The 27,768-nt window shown below is 37.9% G+C and overlaps 1 protein-coding gene across 10 annotated transcripts in view; it reads left to right on the forward strand.

The window, feature by feature from the left end:
- The window catches only part of gpatch8 (G patch domain containing 8), a 146,753-nt gene that overhangs the window by 48,556 nt on the left and 70,429 nt on the right, over positions 1–27,768 (forward strand). For 5 of the 10 annotated variants that reach the window (XM_034055610.3, XM_034055611.3, XM_034055612.3 and 2 more), the window contains 2 exons: positions 687–759; positions 27,624–27,691. In XM_034055610.3, the coding sequence (XP_033911501.3) occupies positions 687–759; positions 27,624–27,691 (141 nt within the window). Of the gene's footprint in view, positions 1–686; positions 760–23,510; positions 23,553–27,623; positions 27,692–27,768 lie in introns of all 10 variants that reach the window. The other 5 variants (XM_034055615.3, XM_034055616.3, XM_034055617.3 and 2 more) reach the window with 2 other exon arrangements.

Raw genomic sequence — 27,768 nt, forward strand, 5'->3', positions numbered from 1 at the left:
CATTTTACTTTTTAAAAATGTTTTTATTTCATTTTTACTAACTTCACATTTTTTAATTTTTTTTTTTTAACAAAGCTGCATGCTAGTTTTCAGAACCGAGTTGAGTCCAGCCTGGTATAATCTTGCTATGATTGTGTTTGTTTTTTCATAGTGGTGGGGCCACCTTGCATTTTACTTGGTTAATTTAGAGGTTAACAAAAGCCACTCACACTCAAGAACACACCAAATGACTAAAGATAACTTAATGCCTCTTCTGTTGTCTGCTGCAATGTAATACTCTTTCTGGTGATGGGTATCGCCACGCTTATGTATGACATCTATGTAGTGTTATAGATTTAAAACATCTACTAGCTAGATATGGTGTTATTCTACACGTTTCTGTGCCCACCACCTTGCTTTACTAAGTTTTCTCTTAAACATTATACACTGAATCTGCCAGAATCACACCATGAACGAGATCAGGAGGGGAGCTCTGACTCTAGGGAAGCCAGTCCCTTCTATCTCAGAGGGGTAGGGGTTCATCCATCCCCAGTCCTTTCCTCTAGCACTTTCTTGCATGCATTTGTATATTCTCCATAGTAACTATGTACCTGATCCTCATCTTGTGATAATTTTGACATCTGCAGGAGAAGGGTGTTCTTATTATTGGAATATTTTTGGTTTTTCTTCTCTGTTCTGTCCGTTAGGATAATATTGGACACCGGTTACTCCAGAAACATGGCTGGAAGCTGGGGCAGGGACTGGGGAAAACGATGCAGGGTAAGTTTGTATCTCGTCTCGTCTGTCCTGTCTTTCTATCTACGTTTCTATCTTTCCTCTTCAATATCTGTCCATCTATCAAACATCTATCTATCTTATTTATTTATTTATTTATTTATTTTTTAAATCTGTAGCTATTGTAGGTTCTGCATTAAACACCAGGTTGTTAAGAATACAGGTGCCTATTGCTCAGGGATTGGGTGGGGTAGGATAGAGAATGCATCTGGAGTCCAGGGTTCGAGTCATTGTCACCGATGATATGAGTCAACCATGTTTTGGGCGGTCTGGGTTTGAATCCGTCATAAATGTAGTGTGTTTTGCTGTCCCAGCCCTGCCCATATTGACCAAGTCTGAAAATAAAAATAAAACTCCCCAGTAAAGTAATTCTAATCCCCTTTCATACTGGCATGATCTAACCGGTTCAGAACCTACCCAGGCAGGACCAGGTGTCATGCGAGTCAAGTACACGCTTTCACACTGCTTTTGATAAAGCAGGGTTGACACGGGTGACATACGCAAGTAAACAATATGAGTATATATGCCCATCCAAGCTTCCCTGGATTGAACTGTCGGCCTAAATGTTGATTAGAGCAAATGTTTCTTCATCCCTGCTGCAGTCTGGCTCATGGTGTGTCTCAAGCAACAAAAATATGGTGAAACAGAAATGTTCCTTGCCGAAGTGGAGCCTTCTCACAGGTGTGGCTGTTTGTTATTGTGTCGGCTCACGAATGGCTGTCAAGCATTTTGTCTCGCTCATCCCAGGTCAAAGCGTGTCCACCTACATCCTGAGTCACTGGGTATGTGGTTTCACACTACGCGGGATTGTGACGTGGTTGGCCAGTGTGAAAGGGGCTCTAGATAACAAATTAATTCCATAAGCACTTCCATTATCTAGATAGGGCTCAATGTGCAGTTTTGAAGAAACACACATTATAGCAAACATGTATATTAATTTTAAAACCGACATTTGGTACTACACTAGGTTAAAGGAAGTTCTCAATTTGCCTGCCTTGCTTTTAGGAAGTCCTGTTACTGCTTTACTTCCTTGGTCATTTCACTCCAGCAGTGTCTTCTGGATCATAGCATGTTACTGGCTAAAAGTATGTTGGTCAATAGGGGAAGCTGATGATTGCTTATTGACGAGCATAAAGCCAGTAAAGGGGTGGGGACAATTTCACCCGCCATGTAAAATGACCCAAGAAATACAAGACAGTCTAAAGGCATAGCTTATAGAGATTTATTTAACCGAGGTATAGTACCTGATATTTTGAAATGAAAATACATGCATAACAACATTTTTGCATTTTTGAACCAATTAATGTAACACAAAAAAGAACCCCCAAAATTGGTACATCAAAAATCCATGTCCTTTTTTTCTCTCCTCTTTCATCAGTTTTACTGGAAAGCCTGACCAGTTGAAGTGCTTTTTCTGTTGACAGTAAATCCTGCAGCACAATTGCCCTGAAAGTACTGTAGCCTGAGGTGGACATAGGAACAGCTCGACTGCTATCAATACTGGCCTTCTATTCTGCTAACATTGGAGCAAAGATTTTAGTAGCAAATTAATCTCCTTATTGAAGCCCTTTGGTGTCAACTCAATCCATCTAGCCGTTAGGACATTTTGCTAATGGAATACTCAGCAGTAGCAGTAGATGAAAGCATCTTGTATTATAGGAAAACAGTTGCTTCCCATCCACCTCATCTTTGTATTCCAGTGTTTTTTACATGTACATCGAGCAAAGTTTGTGACTTGGTGAGTGCAATAAGTTGCGTTAGAAATTGATAGATAAATTTACTACACGAGGTAACGGTTGCGTGGACAAGCGTATATTTACATTTACTGGATCCGAGGACGACCCAAGCCCCAGTGCATTGTCAGGAGGTTTATCAAACAAAACTCTTAAACCTGCAAAATTGAGACGCCATTTATCTACAAGCATTCAGAATGTAAAAAATAAATTAAACAAAAGAAACAGGAACTTTGCCATCAGAAACTTTTCAATGCGCAAAATGACAACATTCCTTGCTGACCTGGTAGCAAAGAGCCAGACCTAGGAATCTCATTAAGTTAGGTACGATATATAAATATTTTACTTTCTACATGTACTTATACATATACAAAAGTAGTTTTGAAATGCTGTGGGGAAAAATCCAAACACCAAAGAGGTCCCTACATTAAAAATGGTTGGGAACCACTGTTCTAGTATTTCTAGGTTTAGTACAATTAAGTCCTAAATGCATGATTTTCATATTTAGTGGATTAATTGAGTGACTGAAAATGTTCTTGTGCGAAACATTTTGCCAAAAAAAAGTGCTTGTTTTTAGTTCCCTACTGTAAACATTTCTCTGCTTGTTTTAAAATAATACGTTTGTTGAATGTGTAGATGTACTTCCATGAATTCCTCACCATGGTTGTGTCTGTGTGGGGGGGGGGAGCAATAATACAGTGCATGCTTGTTTGTGTACAGGCTCTGTTGGGGAAATGTTACAATTTGATCAAATCATCAAGGTCAATGTGCGGGAATGTGTGTTCACTTGTAAAAATGCTCTGTGCCACCCGGCCACCTGCAGATCCTATTTAAGCGTGTTCTTCAGTTTATTTTACATTCTTCAGTAGCTGGGAAGTTGGAGTGATACAGATAGCAACCTTCCTATCAGTGTAATTACTGCAGTGATCGAAGGAAGTGCCTTGCCTAGATAGCGTGCTCCCAGGAGCCAGGCTTCCACAGGAAACAATTTAGTGAACTCTGACTGGAGAGGATTAGAGACGAGGCAACTAATAACCTCTGTAAAAGGGGACCTTTGCATATAGAAAATGAAGATCAGTTGAGTTATCCTGCAAGGTTGGGAGCTGGGGATGCCAATACATTTTTCCAGGCTCAGTTTGACGTAGTAAAACACAAAAATGTATTCCAAAAGTCCCTATACTGTACATATCATTCAAAATCCTAAAAGGTATAGACAATGTTGACCCAGGGGACTTTTTCGACCTGAAAAAAGAAGCAAGGACCAGGGGTCACAAATGGAGATTAGATAAAGGGGCATTCAGAACAGAAAATAGGAGGCACTTTTTTAAACAGAGAATTGTGAGGGTCTGGAATCAACTCCCCAGTAATGTTGTTGAATCTGACACCCTGGGATCCTTCAAGAAGCTGCTTGATGAGATTCTGTGATCAATAAGCTACTAACAACCAAACGAGCAAGATGGGCTGAATGGCCTCCTCTTGTTTGTAAACTTTCTTATGTTCTTATATCGCTGTGTGTCACCATTGTAAATGGTTTCACGATGTTTGTCGCCATGCTACCTTTGCGTGCGAGACGAGAGGGGGATACAAGAAAGCATGGTGTTTAGATTAGTCCCAATGATACAGCCACGCCCCACTGTATCGGCAGATGTTTCTGCTCACTAGTGCTACTTAAGGGTCATAAAACCATAAACAATGAATCAAATGAAAGAAAAACTAAACAAAAAACTTTAATACATAGCTCAAATTCAGTAATGCATTATAACATCATGTTCTTCCCTTCCCCCATCCAAAACACAATTAGTTATAGTACAGTATGTTATGGTATGTCTACCACAGGTGCTTGAAAAGCCCTGAATCATCAAGCAGCAGGCCTGCGTCCCGTTTATTGCTTTAGTGGTTTGGGTTGCTGAGCTGGCTGCCTCTCTCCTGAACTGGATCGATTTGCCTGCTGGTTAACGCTTTTTCTTGTCAAACTGCTTCAATGTACGCCTTTTGCATTGCCGTGATTGAAGTACCATAAGACTCCTCGGGCTTAGCAAAGCTTGCTGTCAACTCTTTTTCTGCTAGGTGAATGAAAATATATATATTTCCTTCTAAACCTTCAAGTCCTGTGTTTGGGTCTGTTTTTAAAGAGCAAAAAAGCCGACTACGGAGAGGCTACGTTACAGTGTGTGTTAGTGTGTGTGTTAGGACTGCTCCGATTGTCACATATCCGCCCTGACTGCTTACCCTGATCAAAGTTTCATCAACGTCAGTCATGTGGACAGCGCCTATGCAAAAGGCTACAGCAAGTGTGTTTACAATTTAAAAAACAAAAAAAAGAGAGATGTCTCTCTTCTCTGCTGTAAAGGGTGTTAATAGGAATAAAATAGCACACGATTTCAGAACTGGTAAGAGTGTTGCGTGACAGATAAAAAAAAGTCTGCATCGAGATAAAAAAAAAAAAGTTTGCATCGGACGGGTGGCGACATTCTTTGGAAGTAAACAACGAAACGCTCCAACGCTTTATGTAAGTTCAAGTACAGTTGTGTGCAATTTAACTTCTGTGTTCTACTCCTCAGTTTTAGTCTTAATTTATTTGAGCAAATGAAAACAACCTCTAGATGTTTTGTTTGTTTTATTGTAAACCCGCAATGCACTTGTAAATTACCCGACAATAATGCAAATCTGTAGTGCACTAATAGGCCTATTGAGTATCTTTCTAAACAATGGGTTTATATTTAAACAGATCTTTTCAATGCTGAAACGGGAGTTACTAGGAATAAAATAGCACAGTGAGTACCGTACGGTATACATTTATATACTGTATATAAACAAAGTTTGGATTGGATGCCGACAGTTTCTTCGGATACAAACAACAAAATGCTCCAACGCATTAATATAAGTGCACAATGTAACGTCTGTGTTCTACTTATAGTCTATTAATGTCTAGTATTTTTTTTAATTATTTTTATTTTTATTTTTTCAAGTATTACTGTGCAGGACCCTCTAAGACTGTTACCTTTATTTAATAATGTGCACCGATTTAATCTACCGATTTAATCAACTAATGCCCATAAATTAACCAATCAAATATTTTAATCGAGTGACAGCTCGATTAAAATATATAATAAATACATGGATGAAGGCTATATTTGCATCCTGAGTAGTGAGGTAAAAAAAAAAAAGATATTTTCCTCTAGAGGAAAATATACTTGAATTTTGACCCTTGACTCCTCAAGACCACCACCTCTATCAATTCAAACACAAAATGTCTAGTTTTCAATCACTTGACAACACCCACGGTACAGAAATGTTAAATATAAAGCTGGTACATTCTTATCTCGGAGAAACTAACCCAGGGGTGCCTAATCCTGGTCCTGGAGGGCCGATGACCTCCTGGTTTTTGTTCAAACTGTACGCTAAATTGATTAATTGGACCAATTAAGCTTCTAATAAGGGCTTGATTGGTCCAATTAAGTAATTTAGGGCACAGTTGCAACAAAAGCCAGGAGGGACATCGGCCCTCCAGGACCAGGATTGGGCACCCCTGAACTAAACGGATAACGACATAGAACGTCTGTACAGCACTGAAAACACTATTTAAAAAAAAAAAAAAAAAAAAAAAAACACCTAACTGTACTGCTGAACCTCGTCTTCTTTAATATTAGCATCACAAGGGTATCCATGTATTATAAAAAAATAATAGATGGGCCTCTTCAGTTACAGGAAAACAGTTTCATCTCGGGTTTCTGTGACAGTTTATGAATTACTCGACCTTCGGTCTCGTAATTTATGACGTCACAGAAACCCTGGATGAAATAATTTAGCTGTAACTGTCTGAAAAGGTTGGATTAGAATCTGGGCAAGCGGTAAAACCCTGTATTAAAGATCCCTGTAGACTGTCATGCCAAATGAACCCTCTTCTTTATAGCTATTCTTGTGATTTCATAAATAGGGTAAAATAGAGGATAACAGTGATAAGTGGTCAGCAGTCATATTTTAAAATTCCTTTTAAAATGAAATGTCTTGTTGCAGTGCTTGATGGAAGGTCTGCTATGAGTGAAAACTCACTGAGCTGTGCATTCCCTTCATGTTTCAAGGTCGATTCATTCACTTGATTTATGGGTTAGTCATTCTGCCTGTGGTGAAAAAGGAGGGGACTTCTAGTATAAGCTGCACAATACGTGAATGCTGTTTGCAATAATCTCCGCCGATTGTCCTAAAATAAACAAGCAAATGTTTTTTTGAAACATTCCATAGTTTACATATTTATTTATGGCGAACCCGCAAGACTTAATGTGGACAATCACACAGCATAGTGGTAGCCATTGGCTAAGATAGCAGAAACTAAATAAAAAACCAAAAACAAAGTAGTTCTGCTGATTTCTATCTATTGATGCAGTGTAACACTTAGTCCTTATTTTGATTCAGCTCCCAGTGCTGTTTTTATCGATGCTTTTCTCAAAGAGTTTTCCTCTTAATTATTTACAGGTACACTGATCTCTCAAGTAAGCTATGTTGCAATGAATCATCTTGTTGAGAATCATCTTGGCTTTCTAAAGGACTGAAAGCCAAGACCCATTGTGTAGTGCCAAGAGTATATGAGATGTAGCTGTACTCCAGAAACCACTTCTGCCTGCCTTTTTCCAGTTTCCCTTGATCAAAAAATTCAAATCTTATTTAAAAAACACAGTATGATATCAATATTTTTTGCAGAGCAATATTGAAAAGGTTAAAATATTAAAATACAATACAATTCAGCAAGTATTTGTATTGTATTCCACAGTATGGCATATAAACAGCATTACAATACAGTGCATCACAGTAAATTTTAAAGCTTAAATTCATTGTGACGATGTTTGGATATAATTTAATTTGAGGCATGTATTTTACAAATGATAGACAAATTCTCACATTGTATAAGCTACGTACTCTGTGTTGTTTTGGGTGGATTATAAAAGCAAGCATTTGCCTGCCAGTGCTTTCAATAGATCCCATTTTACCCTCTTACAGTGTTAAGAACATAAGAAAGTTTACAAACGAGAGGAGGCCATTCAGCCCATCTTGCTCGTTTGGTTGTTAGTAGTTTATTGATCCCAGAATCTCATCAAGTAGCTTATTGAAGGATCCCAGGGTGTCAGCTTCAACCACATTACTGAGGAGTTGGTTCCAGACCCTCACAATTCTCTGTGTGAAAAAATTGCCTCCTATTTTCTGTTCTGAATGCCCCTTTATCTAATCTCCATTTGTGACCCCTGGTCCTTGTTTCTTTTTTCAGGTCAAAAAAGTCCCCTGGGTCAACATTGTCTATACCTTTTAGGATTTTGAATGATATGTACAGTATAGGGACTTTTGGAATACATTTTTGTGTTTTACTACGTCAAACTGAGCCTGGAAAAATGTATTGGCATCCCCAGCTCCCAACCTTGCAGGATAACTCAACTGATCTTTCATTTTCTATATGCAAAGGTCCCCTTTGCTTGAATGAGATTACCCCTTTTTTGCTTGAATGAGATTACTGCGTAGTCTTCTTTGTTCAAGACTGAATAGATTCATTTCTTTTAGCCTGTCTGCATACGACATGCCTTTTAAACCCGGGATAATTCTGGTTGCTCTTCTTTGCACTCTTTCTAGAGCAGCAATAGCCTTTTGTAATGAGGTGACCAGAACTGAACACAATATTCTAGGTGAGGTCTTACTAATGCATTGTAAAGTTTTAACATTACTTCCCTTGATTTAAATTCAACACTTCTCACAATATATCCGAGCATCGTGTTGGCCTTTTTTATAGCTTCCCCACATTGTCTAGATGAAGACATTTCTGAGTCAACATAAACTCCTAGGTCTTTTTCATAGATTCCTTCTTCAATTTCAGTATCTCCCATATGATATTTATAATGCACATTTTTATTGCCTGCGTGCAGTACTTTACACTTTTCTCTCTTCTCTCTGCCCAGTTCTGAATGCTGTCTAGATTATTTTGAATGACCTTTGCTGCTGCAACAGTGTTTGCCACTCCTCCAATTTTTGTGTCGTCTGCAAATTTAACGAGTTTGCTTACTATACCAGAATCTAAATCATTAATGTAGATCAGGAATAGCAGAGGACCTAATACTGATCCCTGTGGTACACCACTGGTTACCTTGCTCCATGTCGAGGTTTCTCCTCTAATCAGTACTTTCTGTTTTCTACATGTTAACCACTCCCTAATCCATGTGCTTGCATTTCCTTGAATCCCTACTGCGTTCAGTTTGAGAATTAATCTTTTATGTGGGACTTTGTCAAAAGCTTTCTGGAAATCTAAATAAACCATGTCGTATGCTTTGCAATTATCCATTGTCAATGTTGCATCCTCAAAAAAGTCAAGCAGGTTAGCAGCTGACTGTCTCTCAGGATATTGTTACCATATAGGTAATTTTCCATTTTGGATGTTATAGTTTCCATAAGTTTACATATAATAAGTCAGGCTTATTGGTCTGTAACCTGGTTCGGTTTTGTCTCCCTCTTTGTGGATCGGTATTACGTTTGCAATTTTCCAGTCTGTCGGTACAACCCCTATGTCAAGAGACTGTTGCATGATCTTGTTTAGCAGTTTGTAAATAACTTCTTTCATTTCATTGAATACTATTGGGAGGATCTCACAGCAGTTTGACTGGGATTGATAATGCTGTTTTTAGTGCAGCTAGCTCTGTCTGGCAAGGTATCGTATCCGGTATAATTACACAATTACAGCCATTAGATTCTGCCCTTCCCAATTCTTTCTCAATATGAAAGTACAGTAATACATCATATTTTCACCATTAATCAAACTTTTTTGAAAAAAAAAGATGAATGCACAGAAGTCTGCAAGTGTGCCTGTGTCGCAACCCACACAGACATTCCCCATCAGTGGATGAAACTGATAACTACAGGGAGAAGAGGTCCTATTGATTACACATTTGCACTGCAGAAACCATGCTTTCTTATTAGTACTAGGGTTCTACAGGCATTTTGTAATCCATCGCTTTTACCCTTTGTAGTCCACAGAATTCTGTGCCTATCAGGCTTATCAGGTCCAATTGATTTTACACGCGACGTTTATTTTACATGTACCATTTATCCCCTTTTCAAATTTATTTTAATTACATTTCTTAGTGTTCCAGAACACCCTGCGGTGTTTACAAGAAATGCATTGCGCTGCCTTTGCTCTGCCCTGTGTTGTCCGTACCGCAGCATTCGATTTTGTAAATATATGCCCATTCTTTTTTTTAATCGCACATCATGGGTCACAAATTAACTGGGCAATTAAATCTCACTCCTGGTGAATGTTCCTAAGTAAAAGTTGAAAAAAAGAGTAAATCCCTGGTTTATTTACCTGTAATGTGTGAATTAAAAGAAATACCCAAACTATCAGGAATATGTTGAAAATTGCAGCGATATGACCACAAGGTAGAGTAACATGTCTCCTGGAATCACTGCAGGAGGTTCTGGAACATTTAAGCCAGGATAAGAACCCATGGAATCTTATTTCCAAGGGTCTCCTGGACGCCGCACTAATGCTTCTCAATAAGACAAAGCCATGCCTTGCATTTCACATTTGATGGATGTGGTTGTATTATCAAAAGAGTATTGCATGTTTGTACTGTAGCGTTGCTTCCTTGTGTGTGCAGCACACATACTGTTTTTGTAAGGTTTTCTTTTTGGGGTTTTTGTCTATGAAAGCTTGTGAGGCTATAACTCCTAAAGGTTTTATGGTAGGGGAACGAAACAGATACAATTACAGAGAACCGTGCCCCCCAAAGCACCCCAAAACCCACCTGCTTGCAAATCAATTGTCAATCAATTTGAAGACCCTTCTAGTTCTTGCTGTAGTTTTGTTTTGGTGGATGTATAGGAAGTGGGTGTACAGGTAGACATGCACAAGCAAGCACCGGGAAAGATTCTGGGACTTGTTCGTGTGAAAGTGTGCTTTGTCCACCAATCTAGTAGTTGAACAGGTACAAACCTCACAAGGAAGTAGGACGAAGTGTCAGGCTGCGACCAGGAATACCCTGCCTGCTAGCTTCATCCTGGTCTTCGTGAGACTGCTGATGGCTTTAAATATCTAACAGATTTTAAAGAAACTCAAAATGGCACTTCATATGATTTTTACAAGCAGCTCCACACTGCAAGGTTGTATTTCATATCTGGATGTAGACAATTTATTTGCCTTTCTGAAACTTCCTTTTTTAATCTCCTACTGTATCCTAAAAAAACTTTTCCTTAAACCTGCATGATTTTCTAATTTGTTGCTGTTTTGAAATCCAATACTTTTGAGCGCTTGGTATTACTTTCAGCAGTGCAGCTTTGTTTGTGCTCAGCTCACTCCAAGTGGCCTTTGGCTTTCTTAAACTTTTTCTGACCCTCCAGTATAGGAAATGAGGAGGCTTAGCTGCAGATACTCTGTTTGTTTTGGCATCGCAATCAAGCCCTGCCGTTTACTTTTAATTACATGGTAATTATTTTGAAATATTGCAAAACATACTCCCATATATATTACACAAAGGCGCTAACTGGCCAATTTTTTTTTTTTTTACGTCCCTACCAGTCAATCCAAACGCCCATTTTATCCACTTTTACATCTTTTCATGTATATATTATTTTGGCATTTGTAAACGCGATCAACACACACATCAGTGGTAGCCACAGACAACTATGAAAATGTCAAAAGATGGCACAGTACTCCCCACAGTAAAACTGAAGTCAATGCGATATGCAGTTTTGTTAACCGGTAGAGGCCATTATCTGACTAGAAACTGGTTTGTTACAGATTACTACTGAAACAGTGTTTCGCCAAAGGATGCCACACACTAAAGCTCATGAATACCAAAAGTACAAAGCTTACATTGAGTATTTATTATACTTGATGGTGGGACGAACACAGGATTTTCATGTTAGGATATTCGCTCATAATTTAAATATTTGTTTGTTTTCAAAAAGTAATATAAGCCATTATATTGCATTGAACGCAGGCAGAGACAGCATAGCAGCAGGGGAGGGTGGCCGCGGCCCCTGTGTGTGTGCGCTATTTTACAGCAAGACCTTACAATATGTAACACTTTAAAATAGAAAAATATCCCAGGAGTAAAGAATAAGTTGTGTAGGACTTGCTTTACCCCAGTGAATTAAATACAAAACATTTATTCCCAAAATAAATAATAGTTGACAACGCATTTTATTTCTTTTTTCTTTTTTTCATTCCTTGCCATTGCCGTTTCTTCACAGTAAACAGTGGCCATCGACACGTTTCATACAGTAATAACATGAGGTTTACTTGTGCCTTTTTGCAGCTGAACAAGCAAATGCAAACTAAAATTTAACTTTAAAAATTTCAAATAAAACAAATGTGGAAATGGCGTTGTAAAGTGAAGGGAAAAAAAAACTAACTGTTTTGGTTCTCGTTTGTTACATTCCACATAACAGAAAATATATACAGTCTATAAAAAAAATCACTACACAACATTTTCAGGAAGTTGGATACTGTTTAAGTGAGGCATGTCAGAATGACATGCTTGCCTTTTTTCTGTCCCATGAGATTCTGGCTCGCTCTAAAGCAGCACAACACATTTTTGTCCCAGGTGGATTTCCATAGAGATCACTATGCGTGCACACGCATAATCTGGTTTGTTTACTTTTTGCTGTCTAAAGCTTAAGTAGAGGCTCAAGAGCTGCTGTGTTGATCTGTGTTTTTTCTTTTATACTGTATATTAAATCTCACATATCACATGGAGATGTTTTTCATTTGCAGTTTTTTTAAACTGTCGCACAAATTCTGGTGAGACAGTAAATATGTGCAAGGTATTTTTGTCATTTGTAGTGAATATGAACATTGATTTTTGTATTCAAATACATGTCAAAAAATATTTGTTTGGATATTTGTCCCAACACTAGTTATACTGCACTGTACGATTTGATAACAGCTTGAATTTTAACATACGTTGAACAACAGTCTGTTTGGCTAAACGTTGCCTAATAGTAAAAAACAAACAGACAAAAAAAACATGTTAATGTGTATGCAGAGCAAATAAATAAATATCCTGCTCCCATTTGATGATTCCTTTTTGTGTGTATTTGTGCAACCTACAGAAGCTGTGCAGCTGTGTGCACGTTTGAGACAAGAAGTAATGAATGGGTTTCTTAACAACGCGTTTCCCAACGGTGACAAAAGTCGACAATATACAGCAAGAATTGGCAAAACCACGGGTTTCCTCATCTAAATAGTTTCAGAAAATATTTTTTATATAATAGAACTTTGTGACAAGCATATGAAGGTGGTTTTATATTTTCGTTGCTATTGAATTAAATAAAAGAAAAGGTGCTGTCGCTATTTATTTATTTATGTTTTGTACTTTAATAAATATTACGTTTAAATCGTGAAATATCTTGAAATACCTGTTTTTAGACCTCGAGATGCTGTGAAATAAGCCTTTTTTTAACAGTGAAATACATCCCGGAGTCAAAAAAAAAAAAATATATATATATATATATATATATAATTATATAATTTAGCTCAAAGAGCCAGCTGCCCAACGTTTCGATATGTTGTACATATCTTTCTCAATATATACCCGTTTTTAATGTTCCCAAAAGCAAGAACAGATTTTTTCAATGCAAATTAGCCCTAATAGAACGATAACGTACAGGATCGACCCGGATACAACGATATCAGTACTGACTGACACTGAACTTTCTCCAGTGTCAAGGGTGTTATTCTCTCAGTGAAAACAAAGACCATGGTTGACTAATTCAAAGATAACGCTAATTCAAAGATGACCTATTGTAGTACGAATCATGCATGACGAATGCAATCGTTGCCTGTCCATCATCTTCACACAAACTGCAACCAAGCAATCGGCGTGAGGAGCAATCTACACTGGATAGTTTTTTCAAGAGAAAGGACATGTAATTACTGTATTCAGCATGTAAGTGTACATCCTTAACTTTTTCATTTCTTTACTGTTTTCTTTTAAACATACCTGTAGCAGGGCGATTGCCCTGCACTGGGGGGAAATTTAGTGTTGGTGTCATTTTATATGTGGAAACGGGTTTGTTTTGTGTTTTTTGGAGTTATGTTTGATCAAATGATTGTTTACATGGTACTGCAACATGGTACTTGTGAAGGCAATGCCCAGCCAAGGCCGTATGAAGAGGCAGGAGTCGTTGTAAGAATACCGGCTCATAAGTAGGTTAGTTTAGGGGATATTGATTCCAAGTTAATGTATAGCGAGGGTTACGTACTGTAGCAGATTCCTGGAGCGGGACACCTTGTTCAGTAAGGCTAGCGCTCGCCCTGTGTTGCACATTTTATTTGTAGTTTTTGTACTGTTTTATTTTGCCTTTTGTACAGTCTTCTGTATGTGTCCTCTGTGTGTTACCATCGTTGATAGCATCACATGACCGATTTGTTTACTTTCTGTTTTGTAAATACTTTAATATTTACTGTTAATAAATACTTTGCGCCTGTGCCCGTGTTTCAACTCCAACTCCTATGTCTGTCTTGCAATGCGGTTACCTACACATGTGACACGAGTACCTTGTCACAATACTGTTTAAATGTTGATCAATGTGAAGGAATCTTCATAAAAGTACTATATATTGATGCTGTTTTGTCATTATTCTGATACAGAAAAATGCCAAACCCTATTATAGTGAACACCCTGATATAACAAACATTTCTCCAGGTCACATGGGGGTTCGTTAAAGTGAAGTTAGCCTGTATATATAATTACACAGTTGTAGTCAAAAGTTTACATACCCCAATGGAAATGTATCATTTCTAGAAATTTCTCAAACAAAGAATTTTAGGAAAAATCTTTTGTAGCAAAAGTTTTGCTTTTGTGGATGAGGAAAAAGTTACAAGAAATAGATGTCTACAATTTATTTTTCAGCAATTCAAACATATTCATACCCTTTGATGCTATGATACCCTTTGATGCTATTGTCTACAAGGTGCTAGAAATTTCAGTATGATAATGCAGAACCTAATTCTAGAAAAGTCTAGAAAATGCTGGATTGTTATTGAATATTCTTAGAGTATAAAAGGGTTAGGCATAGGATGATTGCTGTCATTACCAATAAGTCAATATGGGGAAAAGTAAGAGCTATCTGAAGACCTCAGGCATAACATTATTTATTGTCAAAGCTGGAGAAAGGATACAAGAAGTACAAGACACTCAGTCGGTCTGGAAGAAAGAAGGTTCTTTCTCCAAGAACAACTAGAAGAATTGTGTGGAAGGATAATAACAATCCGAGATTGACTGCCTAGATATTCAAGGTGATTCGGCTGCAAGTGGGAGTGACGTTTCCATTTCAACCATAGATTGAGTATTGCATGGTGACGGTCTCAATGGTCACAGGCCAAGGAAAAAAACACTCTTAGGAAAACATCACGAGGACAATCGCTTAGTTTGCAAAATGACATTTGAATGATGGATGGAGTTCTGGTCAAAGTTTTGTGGAATGATGAAGCAAAAATCGATATTTGGTCATGCTGATAGTCGTTATGTTTGGAGAAAGTCTGGTGAGGCGTACAAAGAAAAGAACACCATATCTACTGTCAAGCATGGAGGTGGTAATATCCTTTATTGCACAAAACACACACACAAAAGTAGAATATAACTTGTAATAATAATAAACTTTATTTTATATAGCGCCCTTAAAAGCAATCGTCTCAGAGCAATAACACTAGAAACTAAAACAGAAACAAGGAAAAGGAATCCTAAAAATGCCTTTCTAAAAAAGTAAGTTTTTAAGCTAGATTTTAAAAACACTAAAAGTTGCTGAATCCCTGATCTCTGACAGAATATTACAATTTAGGTGTAAAAAATTTTGCGACATCCAACTTTTTATATCAGAGATGCAGGCAGTAAGAACAGAGGCAGCAGCATCAATATCAGGTTTAGAATGAATATAGATCCGAGTGTCCATGTGATCTTAGTATGTGGCCGAGGGGGAAACATACAAATACTCAATAACAGGTGGCCCAGGATAGAGCCTTGTGGGACACCAGATGTTACTGACCAACCTCAGAACTAAACTTCCCCAAGAAGATGAATTGGTGGCGCCCTGTTAGTTAAGAGTTAAACCATTTAAGAGCAGTGCCAGAGATACCAAATAAACACTCTAATCTGTCAAGAAGAATCTCATGATTTACAGTGTCAAATGCAGCACTAAATCCAAAATAAATAATATTGATAAAGCACCAGTGTCTGCTACCATTAATAGATCATTAGTAACTTTGACAAGGGCAGTCTCAGTGCTGTGAAAACCAGATTTAAAAGGTTCCTAAAGTTTGTTAGCAGTGAGGTGACAGTTTAATTGCTGAGTGACAGCTTGTTCTATTAGTTTAGCAAAGGGCAGATTTGGAATAGATGATATTTACACCAAGGGGCAAAGCATCACAAAGCAGGACTGAAAAAGAGCAGAAGGAATAGGATCCAACAAACAGGAGGTGGATTTCATTCGAAGGACAAGATCTGTAAGAGGTGCAGGAGTAAGAGAGAGAGAGAGGACTCAACAAAAGCCAGGCAAACTGACAGACTGTGCAAGCAGCACAGGAAGAAATGAGGATGTGAAGCTGTTAGTGTTGAGGGGCAGTTAGGCTTTAACAACCTATCAATAGTGGAGAACAGGTGTCTAGGGTTGTCATGATTATTTGCAATAATATTTGAATAATAGCACTATAACGAGGCGTGTTATGACGGGTGAGCACTGTGTGTGTGTGTGTTTACATACCCCAACATTTTGGTTTTATTTAACAGTGAACACAATCAATAAATTAGTGCTTAACGGGCGGATCTGGCCTTGTAGCTTGACGGGTTCACTAAATTCTTCAAGATGCACAAAAGCTTCCCACACAAATGTATAACATACTTTAAGGAAATGTTCTGTTCTGCCTGTGTTTTTCCCCACTCGTTCTCTAGAAGATTAATTCAACTCCTGATGTACAGATAAGAACATAAGAAAGTTTACAAACGAGAGGAGGCCATTCAGCCCATCTTGCTCGTTTTGGTTGTTAGTAGCTTATTGATCCCAGAATCTCATCAAGGAGCTTCTTGAAGGATCTCAGGGTGTCAGCTTCAACAACATTACTGGGGAGTTGGTTCCAGACCCTCAGAATTCTCTATGTAAAAAAGTGCCTCCTATTTTCTGTTCTGAATGTACCCATATTTTGTACCCATTGCCTGATTTATGAAGGTCAACAACCATTTGTCTCTTCATTTGTGAGTTCTTTGCCTTTCCCCATGGTGATGGATGACAAATGGATTTTATATGCGTGTTACCTCATTTTTATACCCCAGTGAAACAGGAAGCCATGGAAGGCCACAATACAGTTCCTTGAGACTGAGATGAACTTAAAGAAGTAGAATGTTAATGCAGATTAATTTTGTTTGATTTTATTTATAAGAATCTTAGGAGTGCCAATAATTCTGACACCTATCTTTTTGAGAAAAATGTATTGTTAATAAAAAAACTTTCTCTGAGCAATTGTATTAGAATAAAAGAATATGGTTTTCCCATATATTTGAGCATAAAATATAGCTCATTACCTGTGTATTTTATACAGCCTTTTTTACTCACCTTTATCAAGGGTGCCAATAATTTTGGATGTGACTATATAATGTATATAATATAGTGTGTGTGTGTGTGTATATATTATATATGTAAGCAATAAGGCATGACAGGGTGTGTGATATACTCTTTAATAGCACCACGCCCTGGGTGCGTTGCAAGTCATCACAAACTCTGAAGTGCCTTTTGTGCTTATAAAACTAACTAAATTGAAAAAAAAGAAAAAGCATTTTTTAAATGAACAAAAGTCATTTTTATTAAATATCCTTCTGCCTAAAATTGAACTAAGATCAAATTGTTCCATATACAAGAACTTAAAAATAAAAAAAAAATTAAAATCTTTTTATAGATGTTGAATTGAACATTGCCATTGAAAGTGCAGTTTTTCTTCATTTGATTTTTTATACTTGTAATTCCTGGTTTGTTCATTACATTTTGAAGTGAAATATTACTGCCCATTTTCATCATGACATCTTCACAAGACCTGCAAAAGCATCATGTGACAGTGCTGTTTTAATCGTCCTGTGTTTTCCGTGGAAGTGACAGGCGGTTTCCATACCAGATTAGCGCTGATGCTTCACCGTGGCGAGAAAGACGTTTGCGTCATGGAATACCTGGTCAGTTCCCAGACTGACTATGGTTTATAGCTGTACAACGTGGAGAACTACTGAGCCTGTGTTAAGAAACAATTTAAAACAATGCAGGGCACAGCAAAATAGATGATACCATCTATTTTGCAGGCATTGTCAAGATGCTTTTAATAAATGCTCTGCATCACAGATCACACAGCTGTGCAGGCGGGGCAGGAGATGCAACCGACCGAAGGAGGAGTACAGACATACAGTAGACCAGGGTCTACGGCAACAAAACATCCATTTAACCACAAAAGGCTCTTTTAAGAGCCACCCAAGTGTTGTGTTTTTGTTTTTTTTGTTTTTTTGTTTTGTTTTTGAAAAGCTGAAAGTGTAAGATATTGAACTATGCATTTTCAGAATGGGATAGGGAAACGCTGTAGTTCTAGCAGAGTTCATGGAGAAGGGGCAGATTGATCAGAATGGCGAGTTTTGAATTGATTTGAATACTTTTGTTTTTTTTTCCCTACATGAATAAGTCAATGGTGTCTGATTCAGACTCATTCAAAATCTCATGTACACTTCGGTTTTCCAAAAGGTCAACATTTACATAAATCTGGTTATAATCTAGTATTTAATATATATATATATATATATATATATATATATATATATATATATAATATATACACAGCTCTGGAAAAAATTAAGAGACCACTGCAAAATTATCAGTTTCTCTGGTTTTACTATTTATAGGTATGTGTTTGGGTAAAATGAACATTTTTGTTTTATTCTATAAACTACTGACAACATTTCTCCCAAACTCCAAATAAAAATATTGTCATTTAGAGCATTTATTTGCAGAAAATGACAACTGGTCAAAATAACAAAAAAGATGCAGTGTTGTCAGACCTCGAATAATGCAAAGAAAATAAGTTCATATTCATTTTTAAACAACACAATACTAATGTTTTAACAGGAAGAGTTCAGAAATCAATATTTGGTGGAATAACCCTGATTTTCAAGCACAGCTTTCATGCGTCTTGGCATGCTCTCCACCAGTCTTTCACATTGATGTTGGGTGACTTTATGCCACTCCTGGCGCAAAAATTCAAGCAGCTCGGCTTTGTGTACTTGGCTAAGCTGAAAATTGGACTCATCTGGGGGTGCTTCAATAAGGCTGGAATCGGGTAGATTTGTCTTTGTGAAGGACGCATGAATCAAGCCAAGTACAAGGTTGTCCTGGAAGAAAACTTGCTTCCTTCTGCTCTGACAATGTTCCCCAACTCTGAGGATTGGTTTTTCCAGCAGGACAATGCTCCATGCCACACAGCCAGGTCAATCAAGGTGTGGATGGAGGACCACCAGATCAAGACCCTGTCATGGCCAGCCCAATCTCCATACCTGAACCCCATTGAAAACCTCTGGAATGTGATCAAGAGGAAGATGGATGGTCACAAGCCATCACACAAAGCCGAGCTGCTTGAATTTTTGCGCCAGGAGTGGCATAAAGTCACCCAACATCAATGTGAAAGACTGGTGGAGAGCATGCCAAGACGCATGAAAGCTGTGCTTGAAAATCAGGGTTATTCCACCAAATATTGATTTCTGAACTCTTCCTGTTAAAACATTAGTATTGTGTTGTTTAAAAATGAATATGAACTTGTTTTCTTTGCATTATTCGAGGTCTGACAACACTGCATCTTTTTTGTTATTTTGACCAGTTGTCATTTTCTGCAAATAAATGCTCTAAATGATAATATTTTTATTTGGAATTTGGGAGAAATGTTGTCAGTAGTTTATAGAATAAAACAAAAATGTTCATTTTACCCAAACACATACCTATAAATAGTAAAACCAGAGAAACTGATAATTTTGCAGTGGTCTCTTAATTTTTTCCAGCGCTGTATGTGTATATATATATGTGTGTGTATATATATGTATATATATATATATATATATATATATATATATATATATATATATATATATATATATATATATATATATATATATATATATATTAGTGCCTTGCAAAAGTATTCAGACCCCTGACCAATTCTCTCATATTACTGAATTACAAATGGTACATTGAAATTTCGTTCTGTTTGCTATTTTATTTTAAAACACTGAAACTCAAAATCAATTATTGTAAGGTGACATTGGTTTTATGTTGGGAAATATTTTTAAGAAAAATAAAAAACTGAAATATTTTGCTTGCATAAGTATTCAACCCCTGTGCTGTGGAAGCTCCCAGTTTACACCGATGGAAGAAATTGCCCTAACGAGGACACAATTACCTTACCATTTGCCTCCACCTGTGAACCATTAAAGTTGCTGTTACATTTTCTGGATAAAAACCCCACTGTTGAAGGATCATTGGTCAGGCTGTGAATCTGAAGGAAAATGAAGACCAAAGAGCATTCTACAGAAGTTAGAGATAAAGTAATACAAATGCATAGATTAGGGAAAAGGTACAAAATAATACCCAAGTGTTTGGATATCCCAGTGAGCACAGTTGGATCAATAATCAGGAAGTGGAAGCTGCATCACACCACCCAGGCACTGCCAAGAAAAGGCCGTCCCTCAAAACTCAGCGCTCAAACAAGAAGGAGACTTGTGAGAGAAGCCACAGAGAAGCCAACAATCACTTTGAAGGAGCTACAGAGTTCAGTGGCTGGGAGTGGAGTAATGGTGCACCAGTCAACCATATCAAGAGCTCTGCATAACACTGGCCTGTATGGGAGGGTGGCAAGAAAGAAGCCGTTACTCAAAAAGTACCATCTGAAAGCACGTCTGGAGTTTGCCAGAAAGCATGAGTGACCCAGCTGCGATGTGGGAAAAGGTTTTGTGGTCAGATGAGACCAAGATAGAGCTTTGTGGCCAAAACTCAAAGTGCTATGTGTGGCGCAAACCTAACACTGCCCATGCCTCAAGACACACCATCCCTACAGTGAAGTATGGTGGTGGCAGCATCATGCTGTGGGGATGCTTCTCATCAGCAGGGACTGGGCATCTTGTTAAAATTGAAGGAAGAATGGATGGAGCAAAATACAGGGAAATACTGCAAGAGAACCTGCTTCAGTCCGCTAAAAAACTGAAGCTTGGGAGGAAATTCACCTTTCAGCAGGACAATGATCCCAAGCACAAGGCCAAAGCAACATTGGAGTGGCTCAAGAACAAAAAGGTGAATGTCCTACAGTGGCCCAGTCAAAGTCCTGATCTCAATCCCATTGAGAATCTGTGGCACTATTTGAAAATTGCGGTCCACAAGCGCCGTCCAACCAACCTGAACAACCTGGAGCAAATCTGCCAAGAAGAATGGGCCAAAATCACTCCGACACTGTGTGCAAAGCTGGTACAAACTTACCCCAAAAGACTTAAAGCTGTTATTGCAGCGAAAGGTGGCTCTACCAAATATTAATGTGTGGGGGTTGAATACTTATGCAAGTTTTGAGTTTCAGTGTATTAAAATAAAATATCAAACAGAACGAAATTTCAATGTACCATTTGTAATTCAGTAATACGAGAGAATTGGTCAGGGATCTGAATACTTTTGCAAGGCACTGTATATATAATACACACACAACAGAATTTGTAGGATATGCTATACACATACATACACGTTTGCATATTCTGTATGTTAACTCGATACCCCACAGGGATGCCATTTAGCGTTGACTTATCCAAGGTGTCATGTTAACCACGGGTGCACATGAGCCATGGTATTAACATGCATAATATAACAGAACTCACACAGATTTCTCTCTTCTTTTTTTGCAGCGGATTTCGCTTATTTTTTATTTATTATTTTTAATTACACAAGTATGAAAGATAGTATTCCATAGGTTTGATTTTTAACCCTTTTAGCACAAGTTATCAGGAATAAATGGATCTGCCAGTGCTGTTGTCTGTATTTTTGTGTGTGTGTCACACATGCATTTTAAGTCCATACTGTGAATATAGGTCATGGCATTTTTCATACTGCTAATTTTGTATTTTCAGTAATCTTAGGGGAGTATATTGCTGACACACTTTTAGATCCATTGGTAAAATGTGAAACGCAATGTTTTTTATTTTTCTATTTGGCTATCCCCATAGGCACTCTAGCTTGCAGTAGAGAGTAAATAAGCAATCAATCATTTCTTTCGTGCTGCAGAATATCTGCAGGGGCTGCGGTTTTTAACCACTTTCTCATGAAGAATCCGTAATAACTTTTATCGTTGACAAGTATATAATGCATGTAACAGGAGATTTAAACACAACTGGGAAAGCAGACTACATACATATCTTATAATTATATATAATGTTGTTAAAGCTGTTTGTTGTGTTGCTTAGTAATAAATAGGAGGCTGTGTGGTCCAGTGGTTAAAGAAAAGGGCTTATAACCAGAAGGACCCCGGTTCAAATCCCAGCTCAGCCACTGACTCATTGTGTGACCCTGAGCAAGTCACTTAACCTCCTTGTGCTCCGTCTTTCGGGTGAGACGTAATTGTAAGTGACTCTGCAGCTAATGCATAGTTCACACACCCGAGTCTCTGTAAGTCTGCTAAATAAATAATAACATATTGTAGTAGTACAATGTGCGATTTGTGTACAAATGGGTTTATGCAAAACTGCTTAACCGAATTTTGGGAGTTGTTTGCGGACCATCTGGAGCTTACTGACAGACCACAAATGGTCCACGAACCACTGCTGTAGTGCATTCATATTGGATGCCAGCTGGACTCCTTGCATAGAACATTTAATCGGCGGAATCAGCTGACTGCCACTGTTTCAGTGCTTAATTCAAACTCCATGGCTAGTGAAAGTGATAGAAGTAATACAATGTAAACCCTATATTGCATAAATTACAAAGATGTTCTTTAGGGGAGATTTATTCCTATTCCATTCATAGTTTCCTGATAACCCCATGCAGTAAGTGGTTAACCTGAGCTCTAGTCCGACATCAGCATTTTGGGATGGGAATGGTCACATCTTAAAAACCGGCTGGGAATGGTCACACTTTTAAACCGGCTTAAAAGTGCTAAATACGGTTAACGTTTACATTACGCAGCGTTTAATACCATACTCGAGACCACCTCTGGGAAGTCTTGAGTCCGGTTCTAATTAGATCGCATCTGGTAGTGCGGTTTATCAGAAGTGTGGACGCTGTAATACCAAACTACATTTTTTGTGTATCCTCCAATATCCCAAAATGCTTTCCGATATATTTTGGTGCGTGAACATCACAAATACAGTACTCAGAACAGGCGCTAGAAGGAGATGAGCATGACTATCAATACTGCTGTACCGTATAGAATTCCTGAGGCTTGTTGTAAAATGGTGGATCATGGAGCAACGTGATCAGATGCTGATATCAAGGTGCATTGATATCTGGAATGATGAAATCGGTTAAGGAGAACTTCAGAGTTGAAAACCAAACACACACATTATGATAAAATGTACCTTGTGTTTAAGAAACAAAGCCATAACGTTCATGCAAAGGGGGGCTATGTCTTCTGTGGGCACGGGCTCCATATATGCCGGGTTGTAAACATAAAATACAGGGCATGGTGGGATAATGTCTTACTAAGATGCAAATTGTACAGTCAGTCAGGTTAGTCAAAAGCAGAAGACAGGCTTTTATACACTTCTCCCAATCGTATCTTTTACGGACTCATAGCCCCATTGATGGCAGGGTGACTAGTCACGGTGAGAGAGTATCAGCCATGGCTTCATTCTTGGACTCCAGTGCATTTTCTTACTTCCTGTTTTTTATCTGACGGTGCAGAAAGGAGAGCCTTCTGCCTGACACTCACAGCCCACCTTTCTGTTCCTCATTGTTCCTGCTTAACCAATTGGTATTTCTTTTTTGCAGCGTTATGATCCCGACCATGTTGTGGTGATGGTAAACTTAGTGGTAATTTTTATTTTTCCCAGATTGAATTATTCTTTTTTTTGTCATCAGTGCACCAATATGATAGGCTTAAATTCTATCTTGTTGTAGCCCTCATTCTGCTTGGTCTTATTTATTTTTCTTGTTAATTTATTTAATGCACACTTGTCTGATCCTTTTCCATTTGAACGGGTAATGCTATGAGGGATATTGCTGTTTGTGTTTTAAAACTGCAAATCAGTTCAACAGTAAAAATCTAATTCTGTCCACACCTGATTTCCCCTTCCCCCTCCCCCCTCCCCATTACAAGGGACACTGGCACTTGCTGCTGCAAAAAGTATAGTAACAGGTAGTAACTAATTGAGGAAAACCTGTGCTGGATACTGACCTTCACAGCAGTGGTTGTGAGCAAGGAGGTGGAAAAAATATCTATCTAAATGTGGACAACCAACCCAATCCATATTAATATTATTATTTTTTATTATTATTTATTTTTTAGACACTGTTATCCAGTAAATTACATTTTGAGAGCGATTTTGACTAAGCAGTTAAAATATTCCATTAAGAGCAAGTGGTAAGTATAATAAATGCATATTTATGGATATACCTATAAGAATACTTGTAGATAAGAGGGCTCTGTTAGACTGCAGTATGGATGGGTACAAATTGTGGCCATGAAATAGGGGTGTTTAGTCATTCAGACAAAAATCGATACGTTTGGTTGTTTGGATAATGTTTAAATGTCATTTAGGAATACAACTTTTGGGGCTCATACAGTAGTAACTACATAAGGCTGTATTTTTTTTCACAGATTTCACGATTTTCATGTAATTTACCATTGCCGTGTAATACATAGTCCCCTGTGAAAATTCCTATTTAAGAACATAAGAACATAAGAAATTTTACAAACGAGAGGAGGCCATTCTGCCAATCTTGCTCCTTTGGCTATTAGTAGCGTATTGATCCCAGAATCTCATCAAGCAGCGTCTTCAAGGATCTCAGGGTGTCCGCTTCAACAACATTACTGGGGAGCTGGTTCCAGAGATTTCTGAAAGAATAGTATAAATATACATATTTATCACTTAAATACAGCAAACATCTGCCTTATTTACCAGTTACACTGCAATAGAAACCTGGCAGCCAGTTTAGTTTGCTTCCAGTAAATGATTGAACACACAGCATAGACTAGTGCTGCACGATTTCTAGGGATGTGCTTTTGTTACATTTTTATGAACGTTTAAATGCTATGCAGGTGTTGGTGTTTAAACCATATCTACAAACACACACTCTATATTACATTCTGATGTAGCCCTGGTTAGTATTTTCCATGCAAAGAACCCCTAATTAAGCAAATGACGTTTTAAGATTGCAAAGACTGAACTACAGTAAAAAAAAAAAAAAAACGTAGACACCAAAGAATATACTGAAATTAGTGCTGTCACTCGATTCAAATTTTTTTGATAAGTTAATTTATGGGCATTAGTTGATTAACCTGTAGAGTAAATTGGTAGATTCATCCGTGTACATTTTTAATAAAGGTACCGATCTTATAGCGTCTGTCCTGCATGTAATAATAAAAAATCAATATGTCAGAAAAAACGCCTTACCCCTTGTGGACTGAACCATACCAAGCCTACTACAGCAAGAACACACGGTGCACCAATGAAGCGCCAGATCGACAAGAATAAAACCTGCCCCAGTGGCAATCTTTCTGTTGCACCAATTAGAAAAACTACTTGGAGGCAATTACCATACCCCTTCCTTTTTATAATATGCGCCCTTACTGTGGCATTACAGAAGTTATAAACGCGAGGGGCTGCTGTAAATGATGATAAATTACTAAAATTAATAAATTCAATATGTGTTTTGGTGAAATTTGCCACGTGAGCGGTTATACGTCTAGCATATTATTCAACGTTTAACCACTTTAGAGTTTATACGTTCAAACGTTTAAAATTCCCATCCTTAACGATTTCTTTAAAATGTCTTCAGCGAAAAAAACACTAGCTGCATCAAAGATGGGAGATATTTCTGCTAAAGATCGCTCTGTCCAGGACAAGGAGCATTTCATGTGACTGCTGTTCTTACGTTTATGTTTTTATTTTGTTTGATAATTCACTAATGGGGAAAATAGAATGCCTTTAAAAGGTGGACATGAACTAAATATTCTACAATTTATCATTTATTGTTTTTCAGGTAAGCAGTTAACTATTTAGGAACATTTTGTTCTATAATAACTTTAGAGAAAATGTATCCATTTTGAATGTGACCACACAGTTTTTTTCTGTTTTAATAAATTTTATGTTTAATTGTGAACTATCTTGAAATATCTATTTTTAGACTGTGATTGTCGTGAAATAAGCAATTTTTACCGTGAAAAGAAATACAGTTCTAACTATTCAGTATAAGCGGTTATTTATTGGATATTCAGTATTTATTCATAGTGTGCTCCACATACACATTAGTGTTGTACCCATGTAGTTAATATTGTCATTTTTGCAGTGATTCTTGTTATTGGTTATGTGAGTGGTTACCAACATTGCAAATATGTTAACGGTTTACAATCATTTTAAAGTTTAAACGTATAGGAGAGTCTGATACCTCTAGTTTCAAGGAAGTTTTGTAATCATGGGTTCTTAGGGCACACAGAATATTGGAAAGCAGTTTTTGAATGATTATTAGAGAGCTGGTGTTTTTTGGGAAACAGACCCCCTCCCTATATCACAGATCTCCAAGGCGCACACTCCCCATAACAGGTCAGTTCAGACAATGTCACAGAGGTATGAAATTCCACCCCCTCTCTGAAGAAGGTCAGCCAGCTCGGAGACACTGCTGTGGAGGTCATCATTTTTAAACAATGATGCAATTCAGTACAGCAGCCCTGGAATTAAGTCATTACTTTAATCATATCATTGTAGCCACCCACTAACCTATCCACCTGCCAAAGAAAAAAAAGCTGACTGTTTGTTTCTGGGCTAGAAATTAATTGCAATAATGACAGATCTAATTTAGTTTTAATTCAGTTTTGTTAAGTAAGCCTTAGAGAATCTAACCCCTTACAAAAAAATGAAAGTTGCATTGGTCATGTTTTGACATTTCACAAACATTAAAATGCAAGAATTGGTGCCTGTATTTAGTTTAATTAGAAGTCCATTGGGTGATGCCATTGGGTGAAACTGTAAAAAACTAAAATGTCCTCACAAATTTTTATCTTAGTTCTGTGTATTAATTTCTAGCCCTTTTTGTGGTTTAAACAATAATTGAGTCTGATGGCTTAAAGGCTTTTGCCCAAGGGTATTAAAAATATACCTGGCAGCAGCATCATTAAAATTGTGTGTTGTGCCTTTTGTTTAAGGAGCCCCCCCCCCCCCCCCCCCCCCTCCCCTCCCCTCCCCTCCCCTCCTCACTCAAACCCAGGTAAGTATAACCTGTGCTCTCCCATCACGGTGAGTCCACAGGCCGTGATGTGAAACCGCTACTGTAGTAAAGTGCTTGTCTGCCCCCTTTTTGCTTTGTTTGGCTGGTTATGAGTGGATTAATTGACATGTATCAATCTCCAACATAGTCTGATTCGTTTTTTAAAGTTAATTTCTTCTCAACTCGTCCTTTTCACAGCTTGCTTACAACAATACAGTGTTGAAACTTGTTACTTTCATCTGAAGTGCTGGTACAGGAACGTCAATGAATATAAATTGCCTTTATATTCATTGTTCTCCAAAACTAATTCTTAGATTGCAGTTTTCTGAGGGTTGGGCCAACAGATATAATCCTATACTGTACTTTACATTTGGGGGAATTCTATTATTTGATTGAGCACAGTCTGCAGTAGACTTTAAACCTCTTGATTTTGAGCTTCTTTTCCTGCTACCGCCTTCATACAAAGATTTAAAAAAATTAAAAATAAATACATCTCAAATTGATTGAGTAAAACAAACAGTTGTAAGCTGTGAGAATGGCTTGTGTTTGGTTCACTGTAGCTTTTCTGGTCTCTGCACTCCAAGGCAAGATCTCTAACACAACCCACTGTGCAAACAGTGTGCCCTGAGCTCGCTCTTCCCAGCCCTTACTCCCCTCTCTCTGTTTCCCTTCCTACAGGCAGGACGGATCCCGTCCCGATTATCCTCAAGTATGATGTCATGGGAATGGGGAGAATGGAAATGGAGGTAAGGGCTGCACTGCTTCAGCAGAGGGCAGTGTTTAGTAGCTCAGTGGGGGTGAGTGTAGTACTGTAGGATTTTGG

Source organism: Acipenser ruthenus, chromosome 33 (assembly GCF_902713425.1).
Source record: "Acipenser ruthenus chromosome 33, fAciRut3.2 maternal haplotype, whole genome shotgun sequence".
Lineage (NCBI taxonomy): Eukaryota > Metazoa > Chordata > Actinopteri > Acipenseriformes > Acipenseridae > Acipenser > Acipenser ruthenus.